The following is a 12,163-nucleotide window of genomic DNA, read 5'->3' as shown; positions in this document are numbered from 1 at the left end:
ATGCAGAACCAGAGCTGGGAATGCAGGTCTGTCCGCATAGGTAAACCTGTGTTCTGCACCTCTGTTTCTACATGTGTGCACACAGAGCCCCCAGCAATGTGTCTGACCTCCAAAACCCTCCTCACTCACCCCAAGAACAAAGCCAAGTCTCTCAGATCCTGATACTGTGCAAACCCAACACCTGTAAGATAAAGCTGGGCTCCTGCTGTGACATTTACAAAGAGAGGGGTAAAGCGTATGCAAAAAAAGAGTTGAAGACAGACGTTCATTGAAAGAAGCCAACTAGGAGTGACCCTGACAAGCAGATCGCACATTACTTACCCAAGCAGCTTCCCACCAGGCTAATGGGAACAACCTCCCTTCCTTTGTAGAGAACACAGAGGATGTATTCATGCTAGAAGACAACTACAGGACAAAGCACCAAAGTTAACCAGGTATTGGTGCTGCTTATTCCTTTCTCCATTCCTCTCTACTGTCACCCCTGATGCTTGAGCCCACAGAGGCAAGGCTGCTGCCTTGTGTGGTACCGCATGCTGACTGCACCATGCAGCACTTGTCGCAAGTCACCGTCAGCATCTTTTCTGAAGAACACAGCTGGAATTTGAGGATCTTCTTGTTCACCATTGCCCTGGGTTCACCAGTAGCAGTCATTTTTCTCCTTCTCAGTAGCTGGTGCCTTGCTGTGGTTTTGACTTTCAGCCTGCGAACAGTGCTGATAACACCGATGTTTTTAGTTGCTGCTCAGTAATGTTTACTCCAACCAAGGACTTTTCACTCTCATGCTGCCAGTGAGGAGGGGCACAGGAGGAAGCAGAGACAGGACACCTGACCCAAACTAGCCAAAGGGGTATTCCATACCACAGAAAGTGTATGGCTCTGCAGCTGGAACTAAAGACTGGGAGAGAGCTTATTCTGTTAACGGCTTACCCCCAGTCAAGCATGAAGTGTGCAGAGGACCAGGGACCTAACCCCACGTCACCCAAGCACTATGTGAGTACTCCTAGCACCGAGTACTACTGAACAAAACACTGCTGAAACTCTGGTTCCAAGTATTTCAGTAACTTTAATGGTCACAATTGCCTGCACAGACTTGTACACTGGTTTAAAGACAGAGAGAGGTTGCCCTTTGTGTGCTACTTTCTTCCGAGTGAAAAAGGCCAATTGAGTATCTCAGCAGTTAAAGCCACCACTGCTCTCTGTACGGACCATCCGGACATCCATGACTTCCCCCTCATTCTAACACCTGCAGGAGCACAAGGGCCAACGCTGGCTCTGCAAACCCCACTGTGCGGGAGCCCTGTCTTCAAAGGAGCCCCTCTTGTCCTAATATAATCTCCCCAAGTAACACTCGAAGGCTTACTTATACCTGAAGTAGGACAGATTGTGCCTTAACTGCTGAGTGTGTGGCTGAAAGGAGGATTATACTGCTGTGGTAGATAAACAAAACACACAGGAGCCATTGCGTGCTACCTCAGCCTTCTTCCAGTGGCTACGTAGATACAGGGGCACACTCTAGTTTAAGGTCAAAAGAGAACATAAACCACCTTGGAAACTACCAAGTGTCTGTCTTGGTGAGAGTCTGACTGTGCTTACAGCCAGATTTCAACTGTATTTCAGATCAGCTCCACCTTGCCACGTGTAAGAGCTGAAGCACAAGCAGGTTCCAGCAGAGCACAGGTACGCTTAGGCCAGACGTGGACTTTGAATACGAAACACTTCTCTATAAAACCTCTATTGAAAATACAGCAAAGGAGCTTAAAATAGGTCTGGATGACCAAGTACCACAGACCCTGGAGGGCAAGCCCAGGAGTCTGGTACCTCCTTCTCAATAGGTTAAACCTGGTACCTCCTTCTCAATGTATTTAGAAATAGAGCCACACGGGGTTTATTTTGTATTCCTGATCTACTTTTCCCCCCTCTCCTCATCTTGAGGAGTTTCTCACCTTGGAATTATCTGGTAAAGGAAAGCTGTGACCTTTACCTTAGGAGAGGCAGATCACTGTCGATTTCCACCGAGCTTTAACTTTTGCCTTTAAAATGCGTTCTACGTACGCAGGCGTTATGCTTCTGGCTTGCTCTCAAGCGGTTCTGAAATGGTTCCCTCCTGGGCAATTCTGCAGTTTAGCAGGAGTAACCAGCCAATGCAACCGCATTAGCTGAACCCACTGAAAAGCAGTAAGTAGTAAAGAAAACACTTCATATCCTGTGCCAGGTACTCTGTTTACCTCAGGGTTAGATAGGGAAACAAAACCAACCTGTACGTGGGCAGTAATAGCTGCTATCTCCACACAGATTGCCATGGTTATTGCTGTAAGATGGAGGGGTTAATTTCCACAAGTATTCCTTATATATAATTATTTAGATGCACCGGCTAAGTAGGCTGCTGTTTGATGCTATACAAATGCCAAGCGGCTCACCAGTTATTACTGTACATATTACACCAAAAACCATACAGAGGGGTGATTAAGCGCCCTAACGTGCCAAGTGTAGGAAGATGCTTATTGTTAGAAAGTTCTCTTGCCTAATGCTTTCTCATTAAACGGTTTGTTAGCACTGGCATGGGTCTGGCATAATGCACTTTAACTATAACCTCATGGCTTACAGAATCCGCGCCAGCTTTGCACCCATGCAAAGAGGCAAACACTGAGGTTGTCAGTTTTCCCCTCAGTGGCTCCCACAAGGCTGACGGATAAGCTGCCCTTTAAAGCTGTGTTTCACTCAGCACTGAAAGTCCTCCCCCGGTGCAGAGGGCAGCTGTCGAGAGAGAGATGCTCTCGAGGAACAAGCTTCGGATGCAGCATCCTTTCCCCTGGGCATCCTTGGGTGTGTGTGGGGTTTCTGCCATCAGCCTGCAGTCCTGAGGGGTGGCAAAACGCAATCGCGTGGGACGCTGCGATGGGGTTTGGTGGGGATTTCTGTTGGTCTTTAAATGCTTTTAGCCCACTAATGGACTCCGTGATTAAAGGTTAATGGCGCTATAAACGCTGCAATTAGTTACTGCTCAGCTCATGTGATGTTTCAGGGGTAGGGTTTGGGGGAAGGAGGCCCCTGGCCCCTGCCCTCCGTGGGTGATCAGCATGGCTGCCGAGATTACCCTCTAATTCTTGTTGTTATCGCGGCTGTAAGAGCAGCAGCACGCTGAGTTGACACCTTCTGGATGCCCCCCCAACACAGAGGGTCAAACACCATATGGTCACGCACCCATAGAGAAACTTAAAGTAAGCTTCAGATTTGTTGCCTCCCCAGAAGGAAACTCGCTCACCTAACTGCATCCTTCTCCATTCAGATGGTCAGCACTCCTCCCCTTACAGCATTTGCCCATCACCTTTTTGTCCTAGAGGATGATGGCTTGCAAAGAGTTTTCTTTTCCAGCATAACCCTTAACACCCTCCCAGTGAGGGCCCCAAACCTCAGTTTTTCCCTTGATGAGCTGGGGATGTTCGGCATAGTATTAAACCCTGACAGTCTGTTGATGAAGTTTTGATGGCCTTAAACTCAAGAGTGACTTGGTGAAATGAGATCTGTAATGCAGACAGCACAGCCAGGCAAGCCCAACATGGAGCCAAGCAGAAGCTCAAAAGTAAGATGGCATTGCACTGCATCTCCACCACATCCACCCTCTGGGTTACCAAACACGCTGTACCCCATAGCAAGGGGTACATCTACCCTTGCTAGAACTTCTATCTGCCAACAACCTACATTCACTGAGCAGTAACTGCGGAGCAAGCTTTGTTCTGTTGAGCGCTAAGAACTTCCTCATGTGGAAGGATGGAAGTATTTTCAGGGGGGAGCTGTCAGGCAAGGAATACTCTGTTCTGCCTCTGCAGGTCTGACACTACGTGACCTGTGTGCTGCTTTTCACAGTGCCTGCTTCCCCACCTGCAGGTATTACGCATGTAGTACTACACAGTTACATACAGCACTCCACTCAGCATTGCCAGAGCTTGGAATGATGAGTTTACTCCTTCCCTGTCTCTATCAGCGCATCTGATTGTCCTTCCTGCAACTAACCTGCTTTTTCACATACATCAAATTGGTGGCAGGCGTTTACTGACCAAACCCACTCAGGTTATATTCCTGAGTTACAGTTCCCTGCTATCAGGTTATAATTCCCTGCTGGAAGAGCTCGGCTCAGATCAGAAATCTCCAGTCTTTGTGCAGGGATCTTCCCTCTGTAGTACTGAATTCCATCCCAACAGTTTTACAGTGGCTGTTTGAGACCAACAGTCCATCGCCTTCACGTCAGGCCACAGTCCAGCAACAGGAATGTGAGTGAGCGAGTGAGTAAAAGTCACTGTGAACACTGGGAGTGAAAACAAAGAACTGGAAGTACCCATTTCTATCTAAAAATGCTCAAACCAAACCCCAAACCAACAGAAAACCAACCCTCTATAATTCAGGTGGGCTGACCCCGCATTCTGCACAGCAACAGCTGGTGCATGCCAGTGTCTATATTCAAGGAAGGGGCTTCTCTGGCCAGCACAAACTAGATCTCTGCATCAAGACGATGCTGCACAAGAAGCCATTTCCAAAGACAAACATCCCATTCAGTGTGGACATGGGGAGCAGAACTTACTCTGAGATTTCAGACTCCCCTGAACATACAAAGACCGAAACCGAAGACAACCTTTACTTCCCGTAAGTCAGAGCAACTGCTATAATACTAATCCTAATAACCTCTAAACACCTCCTAAACCAAGGTTTGTTCCAGAATCACCTGGCATTCCAGGATCCAGTGACCAGGGTGAAAGCACTGCCTGCAGCAAACACACACCAGCCTTTCCATTTCGACCTGAAGGAATTCACTGAACTGCGTGGGCTCTTCAGGTGCCGTATTTCACATCACGTATCTGCATACAACAGGACCTTGTTTATACCAGCGAGGGAAAGAACTTAATCTTACATTCAGCAAGGATTCACACAGTGCCCTTAAATCCCCCATCTCTGAAACTCAAATAGTGAAGGGACAACCATCACACATACCCATTCCCCCCCACCAGAAGGTAATTAAAGTGTCTGCCCTTCATTCTATGAGGCACTCTCACAGTTCTCATGCTTTCAGCATTGCCGGTCTGTGGTACCAAGTGCAGTGGGACTCCAATCTACTTGGAACACCAGCAGTTGGAACAAAACCAGGTATGTGGGGGAACGTGACCTTTCAGATGTAAAAAGAGCAAAGCACAGCAGCAGCGGTCGAGCATGTAACAAAGGGAAAGATGGAAATGAGAGATGACCTCAAGCAGCGAGCTAAACACGAAAAGGAGGCACAGTCATGCTAGAATGCCGAAGCTGTTTGTCTTTTTGATCAGCAAAGCAGCAGCTAGGTAGGAACAGAAGATGGTACAAGCAAAGCACAGACCTGCATAGCAACAGCCCAATTAAACATAAGCAGGACAAGACCAGACTGGTGCACAGAGAAAGGGGTTGCAAAGACACACAAGACCCCAAGCAGGGGCAGTTTCAACTGCACAAGCTGCACACTTACCTGGATTAGATAGCAAAGGTTCAGTGACACAGGTACTTTCCCATGGGTTTGCCAAATTGCCCTCATCTCCGGGAGCATCCCATGCAGTTGCTCACCTGCACCAACAGAGCTACCTTCCTTTGACTTAAGTTTGACTTAACAGCTATGAAGAGCTAAAAGCAATATACCTTCAGCAGACAATCCTGACATGTAAAATCTGCTTTTCAGCCCAACAAAACCCAAGTTGATAGATTTAAAACTGATTGGCACTGTGACTTTTGTTGCCACAGTAGACCTTATACCTGATGTCAGGCAGCAGTGGTTTCTGCTTCATCTTCCAGAAGTAACAATTGTCCACTAAAGCTTGGTTCAGTGCTGTTACAAAGATTAACTGCCTGTTGATTTTGATTGCACTATGGACCTTTAAAGTGCCACAGGAAAAAAAAGGACTGTTTTTCTGGGCCTAATTCCACTTTTTGTGGAAGATTTAAAGCAATGATTGTGGCTGACGGTGTAATAAAGCTCACAGATGAAGGGGCCGACTTAACTCCATTTTCTGTGTGACACCAAAAAGCTATCCGGCCAACCTTCCCCGTTTTGAGCGTACATGGGTTTTGTTTGGCTGTTGACTGTTGTTTTGTTGGGTCTTTTTTGCTCCTTCATGGAAAGGATGGGCATTTTCACCAAACCCTGCAGAGGTTTGCATGCAGGCTCAAATAAGTACATGAAGATCCAGTCTGTTAACAGGTTTATTGTAGTTAACCCCTCATATGAGCCTTTTGAGTTCAGGATGACACCACTTCCATTTGCATCCGTTTCTTTATTCCCCAGTCCATTTAACAAGGATCAGTTTGCTCAAGACCATCAGGGAGCAGATCTGACACCTAACACGGACGACTTTGTGTCTGTTACAAGAGATGTCATTAAAAACAAAGGGAAGAATCAAGCTGAATCTGACATGTCAGAAAGACCTGAGGTGGGAGAAACACTCCTCGCTCTTGGTGTTCTACGGAAGTATCTTTATGTTAGCTACCGGTTGGCAAAGTAAGAGAACACGATTTTAAATCTGATGTTCAAATTGACAACTCAGAGCAAATAATGAACAAATTTTATCAAGATTTCAGAGTTCTCACCCCAAGAATACAAAGTCAACAAGCACAAGGTTTTCCTGCAGGCTGCTGAAATCCGAAGAGTGATTAAGCTAAAAACACTGTTAGCATTGGCAATCCAGTGGGTGCATAAATGGAAAGCAGTACTGACTTACAGGAAACAAAGATGCCTTGATTGTCGTTGTAGCTGTGCAAGCTATGGTCCTTCTCTTTGAAAAAGCTTATATGAATGCTTCACTTCTGTAGAACAGAAACATAAACACTTCCATTTCAGGGAGACTACCAACATGATGTAAAAAACCTACACGTATACGTGTCCATAGGGATGGAGCCTATGGAGCACAGGAAACCTTACCAGCGGAGCAAGGTATTATAGTTCGTAAGGAGAGCGTGCAGGTGTTAGGCTGTACAAGCAGATCCAAGGAAAAAGCTCAAAGAGCTCACAGAGCTTCAGACCCAAAATCTACAGGTTGTTTCTAAACGCATTCCACGGTAACACTGACGTATTCACATAGGTTATTACCATGCAGTATCAACAACACGGTGGATTTTGTTCTCCTCTCCCACTCAGCCAAAAAGCATCATTAATCACAGAATCACTGGGGTTGGAAGGGATCTCCAGACATCATCCAGTCTAACCCCCAAGGTAAAAAAAACCCAGACCAGCAAAAATCTTAACATGAGAGCATTAATGTTGGAGAACTTTCTCAAAAACACTGCAAAAAGTAAAACCCCATAGGTCTACCCTCACATCTTGAAGAAACTTCAAAAAAAAATGATGGATTAAAACCTCAAGTTTAATGTGAATTCTCACAGACTTTAAATGAATGCTCTGCTACAGCTGGAGTAAGACTCGCTCCGGCTGAACTTGGGCTGGATTTGCCCTAGGAGCTCCAAATGTTGTTAGTACTCTTCTGTCTCCCCAAGAAGCCCACTTTGAGACTTCTGGCTTATTGCGGCACAAAGCCACACTCGCTACAGAACAAACGCAAATCCATCACTAGGAGATGCCTCGTAAGTCCTACTTCATTATCTTTTTATATAGAACACTCGCATCATCTCGACAAATCCTTCTCAAGAAAATATAAAGCGTATCACACTGTTTTAGCAATCCTTTATTGAAGATAACAAGTTGGTTATGTTCACTGTATTGTATGAAACATCACAATATCATACTGGGAAGGTACTATCAGTACAGGGTTGGACCAGAGCGGACAGTCTGAACAATAAACCATTTTGCATTCTTCATTCCCTAGCTTTTAACAACCCCCCAAAAAAACCAGTAAAGGGACAAATACCTGTTAACATCATCATTTAGAACACTTTAACTTACAAGGCTAAAATCTAATGAATAAATAAAATATACTGTGGCAATAATCCTCTCTAGACAAAAAAAAAAAAACGGAAAAAAGAGATTAAAAAAAGAAGGAAAAAAAATACACAGTGAATCAAATGATGGGGAAAGCTGCCCTTCGGCACCAGTATGAAAGGAGCGTGTGGTTTTTACAGACTCACCATGGGGATAAAGTTACAGAAAAATACCATGAATTCCATTTCACACAAAACCAGTTGATGACTGTCATTAGCTTAAAACTACACACAAGGGCAATTACATCCTCGCTGAAACACAGTTTAAACAAATAGGAAAATGTTTACAAGGCATCCACAGCATGTAAATCATGTACAGATGGATACATTCATTGTTTCCCCTCCCCAATAGCTTTTATTTTAGATAAATACTTTACTCTTCCCCATTTTCAGCATTTACTGGACTCATTACATGCACAACTCAAAAGTCAGAAAAAAAGTCAAGGTTATTGCAAAAATAGAATTAAACTAAGAATCTTCAAGTACCTTACATGACAGCCACTCTGTACCATGCCCATTGCTTATAAAATGAAAGGTCATTGAACCCATGAAAATATCTCTAATATTTTCTTAATTTAAAATAGATAATTTTAAGTGTATTTATAGTAATCTCAAAGTGATAATTTGAACTTCGAAAATAATGCAAACAATTAAAAATTATACCCATATTACACGACTTCTGTCTGTATCTTAAGCTGAAAAAAAAAATCAAAAAACTATAGAAAACCACGTATAGAACAAAAAATAATCACAATTTACATTATAATAAAGGCAAATTTTCAGCAATTTTTTTTCTTTTTCTTAAAAAACCTGCAGCTGTGAGAGATGTCAAAGCAAGTCACTACTAACTATAAATTCATCAGTTTGGTTCTTTTAAAAGATCTTTCTCTAGCAAGAGTTTAAGGGTGTGTTGTACACATGCGTAAAATCCTTACTGGTTTTAGATGCCTAAATCTTCATATACTATTGCCAAATACACTTATCTTGAAGCAAGCAGTAGGCAACGTATCACAATTTGGACACCGCAGGGAAACCTAACGGCCTGGTAATACAGGTAAAACCGGAAACTTAAAAAACCCACAAAAATAAAAATACACATCTGATAGCGTATTGCCCAATTGAAATCATTTCCAAGCCACAGAGCTGCAAAGCCTTCCAACTCGGCAGAGTGAAATGAGTCACATCTCCAACAGTTACTTGCTCTCTCTCATGCTTGTGTGTTGCACATCTCATTTAGCCATAGTGTATCTTCAGAGTACACCCACAATCCCGTGCACCTCAGGTGCGTGTACCCGTCTGCTGAGAGAATCATTCCTTCTTTCCTTTTTAGGGCCAAAGTTCATTACAGATGTAATCAGTGTGCCTGAGGCTGGTAAAAATACTGTAGTACAGGCAATGCTAAGAGTGGCAATATCAGAAAACACAAAAATGAACAAATGATGGAAAATTCTAATATCTTTCTGCCCATTTCACAAAATGTTGGAAATCCACCAGAATTTTTCCCTTGTATTGAAGAAAACAGATTTAAAAGTTTTTTCCCCCTTTCAGAATCAAAAGCATTTTAGTAGATTTGTAAGGCTACCACGGATCTTCTAGATCTCCAGCACCCTACAGGAAAAGAAGAGGAGAAATATTACTACTCACCAAGACAAATGAAAACATTTTGTTGCACTTTGGATTTCAGTGGCATAATTAAGGAGAATAGTGTAAGACAGATGACATTTTCCTTTTTTTCCATACCTGCCCACTTCCACACACAAACATTCTCTGCTCTTCAACTTCATGAGGGAATTTACTTTTAGAAAACATGAATGCAGTAAAGTTATTATGGCAGAAAGACTTAAACACAAGTATCATCTGAAACTGTTCTAAATCATAGCTATCAACAGATACTACATCTATGGACTACATGAAAAAAATAGATCTATAAAATACTAAGGAACTCAGCTCTTCAGGCATTCCTGGTCCACAAGAAATTCCCGGAGGCTCTTTTTCATTATGGCAATGAAATCTGTACCTATTTTGGAGAACGATATTTTTGTGCAAGTGTTACATTATGAACTCACCACTGACCCAAGAATTCCGGATTGGGTTTATTAGCAGATTATTTACCACCGAAGTAAACTCCCAGCATTATCACTGATCTATTCAAATGTATGGTCTGTGTACACATACGTGTTGCGCATCGAAAGACACAGAAAAGATTTGGCAGAGGGGTAAACCTGGGTAGAAGAGCCAGTTTATTTGTTTATATGGATGATGTTTAACTTGAACCTGAGAAATGCTGCCCAAATACAGGAATATGACGAATGTGCCAAACCCAAAATTCCTCAAATATTTGTAGAAGCTACCGAACATCAGGAGCTAATATTCGAAGCTATGAAAAGTTCCACATCAGGTCATAACGATCACATTTCAAAGGAAGTTTATTACTTGCTTAAAAGAGTCAATATGCATACAGATTATTCCACAGCATATTCTTTATTTTCAGTTGAACACAAATTCTTAGAACTTGGCACTAGGCACTAAATCTAAGTACATTTGCATTTCTGGATATATGGTATGCTACAACTTGGGAGGTAATAATACATTCGGTCTGGAAAAATTGCTATTTATAATCAACAGTGGATACAATCTAAATTGAAAAAAAAATCAAACACATTTAATGAAGAGTGACAACCTAAAACTTAACAGCTTTTGTAATTTAGCTGTATTATAAACTATACACAATTCAAATACAAACATGCAGTATATGATACTGGGGAAAAAAAAAACCCACCCTGACGAAATCGTATAATTCAATTATTTGCACAAAAGATACAATTAAGATGTGAATAACTTTACATTTTGCTAACATATACCATCAAAACTAGTATGTAAAAATGTAATCAGAAGAAAAAGTGTTAAAATTTATTTTTGCATGAGAATGGTAGATTCCTGTTGGTGGTGTCACAGGATTAAAAAAATTCATCAGAACCTCAGATGGGAACGTAGCTGCTTGCTACACAACGTAAGATGCAATTGCTATAATATACCATAGTGGGTAAACTTCTAAGGAAAAAAAGAGCTTAGTACGAACAATCTATACAAATAACTAAAGTAAAACCAAACAGACTTCTAGGATAGATGTGACAAATGTTGAGACATAAACAAAGGAAGACAGGCCAAGTGAAGCGAAGCGTTAAATCCACTACGTAAAACGTTATGTCTGTTTGTCACTCAGCTCATTCATCCCTGAATCTTCGCTTGAGCTCTGTATTTCAGCAAGGAGATTCCCAGATTCTGTGTGAGTGTCTGGTACGGAGTCACTGGGTCCAGCATGAGTATCTGAAGTAGATGCTGCAGCTGATTCAGCAGTGCACTCTTCTCCCTGCATCTTAGCTAGCCTGTAACTAGTCAGCATCTCTTCCAGGAGGTGGCGGTAGTTCCCCCTATGATTAATTCTCATTTGCCTGAGTGCTTCCACCAATTTTCCCTGCGTTCCACTTTCCTCGGCTTCGCCAGGGTCCTTTTTTTAAGATTCAAGACCCCAGAAAAATCAGCAGTTAAACTAGAATATTTTCTAACGACATTAAAACCAAAACAAAACCCAAGCAAAACAAAAACCACCCCAAACCCCACCAACCCCACCAAAAAAACCCACCCAAACCCGCAACTTTTCCAATTGAGAAAACATCAGCTTTGCTCAGTTCGAATACAAACCACCTTATTGGCAACATACACCTCAGATGTCTCTCTTATACAACCCAAGAGCTTAAGAAATGATATCCACTAACCCAGCATTTTTAATAACTCCAATTTATTTTGAGCCAGACAGTGTCGAGGCGGTAGCTCCTCCCAGTTAACTACATCTCGATTCAAATTGTCTTTTGATGAACCTAGCTCACATTCCCCACAACTCTGGTCAGTTGTCAGTGAAAAATTTGTCAAGGTAAGCTTCTTTAGCCATCAGGTCAATACATTTAATGGTGAATTTCTGCACAGCCAATAGCAACACAGCCCTGTGAAAAGCTTACTAAAGAGAGGAGGTAACTCTACTGCTAGCAGTTTAGTTGAAGCATCACATCAAAACAAGTGCTCACGAAAGTTTTAGGAAACAATCCCCGATTTCTGCATGCATGATTGCTGCCACAAAAGAAACAAGCAGCTATCAGCACCAGGAGTGGCGGTGTTTGAATACAAGGTACTACTTTTGGCAGTATCGCCTATAAAAGTTAACAGA

The 12,163-nt window shown here is 42.7% G+C and overlaps 1 protein-coding gene across 4 annotated transcripts in view; it reads right to left on the bottom strand.

The window, feature by feature from the left end:
* Positions 1 to 7,670: 7,670 nt before the first annotated feature.
* PPM1B (protein phosphatase, Mg2+/Mn2+ dependent 1B) overlaps positions 7,671 to 12,163 on the bottom strand; it is a 61,114-nt gene continuing 56,621 nt past the window's right edge. For 3 of the 4 annotated variants that reach the window (XM_061475524.1, XM_061475523.1, XM_061475526.1), the window contains one exon: positions 10,350 to 11,449. In XM_061475524.1, the coding sequence (XP_061331508.1) occupies positions 11,144 to 11,449 (306 nt within the window). In that variant the 3' untranslated portion in view covers positions 10,350 to 11,143. Of the gene's footprint in view, positions 9,550 to 10,349; positions 11,450 to 12,163 lie in introns of those variants that run through there. The other variant, XM_061475527.1, reaches the window with a different exon arrangement.

This window comes from Pezoporus flaviventris, unplaced genomic scaffold (genome assembly GCF_033815535.1).
Source record: "Pezoporus flaviventris isolate CSIRO_AGI_PZ_B2104156 unplaced genomic scaffold, CSIRO_AGI_Pfla_v1 ptg000083l, whole genome shotgun sequence".
In the NCBI taxonomy this organism is placed as follows: domain Eukaryota; kingdom Metazoa; phylum Chordata; class Aves; order Psittaciformes; family Psittacidae; genus Pezoporus; species Pezoporus flaviventris.
Note: the sequence above shows the minus strand (reverse complement) of the source record. Positions and strands in the feature narration are given on the sequence as shown.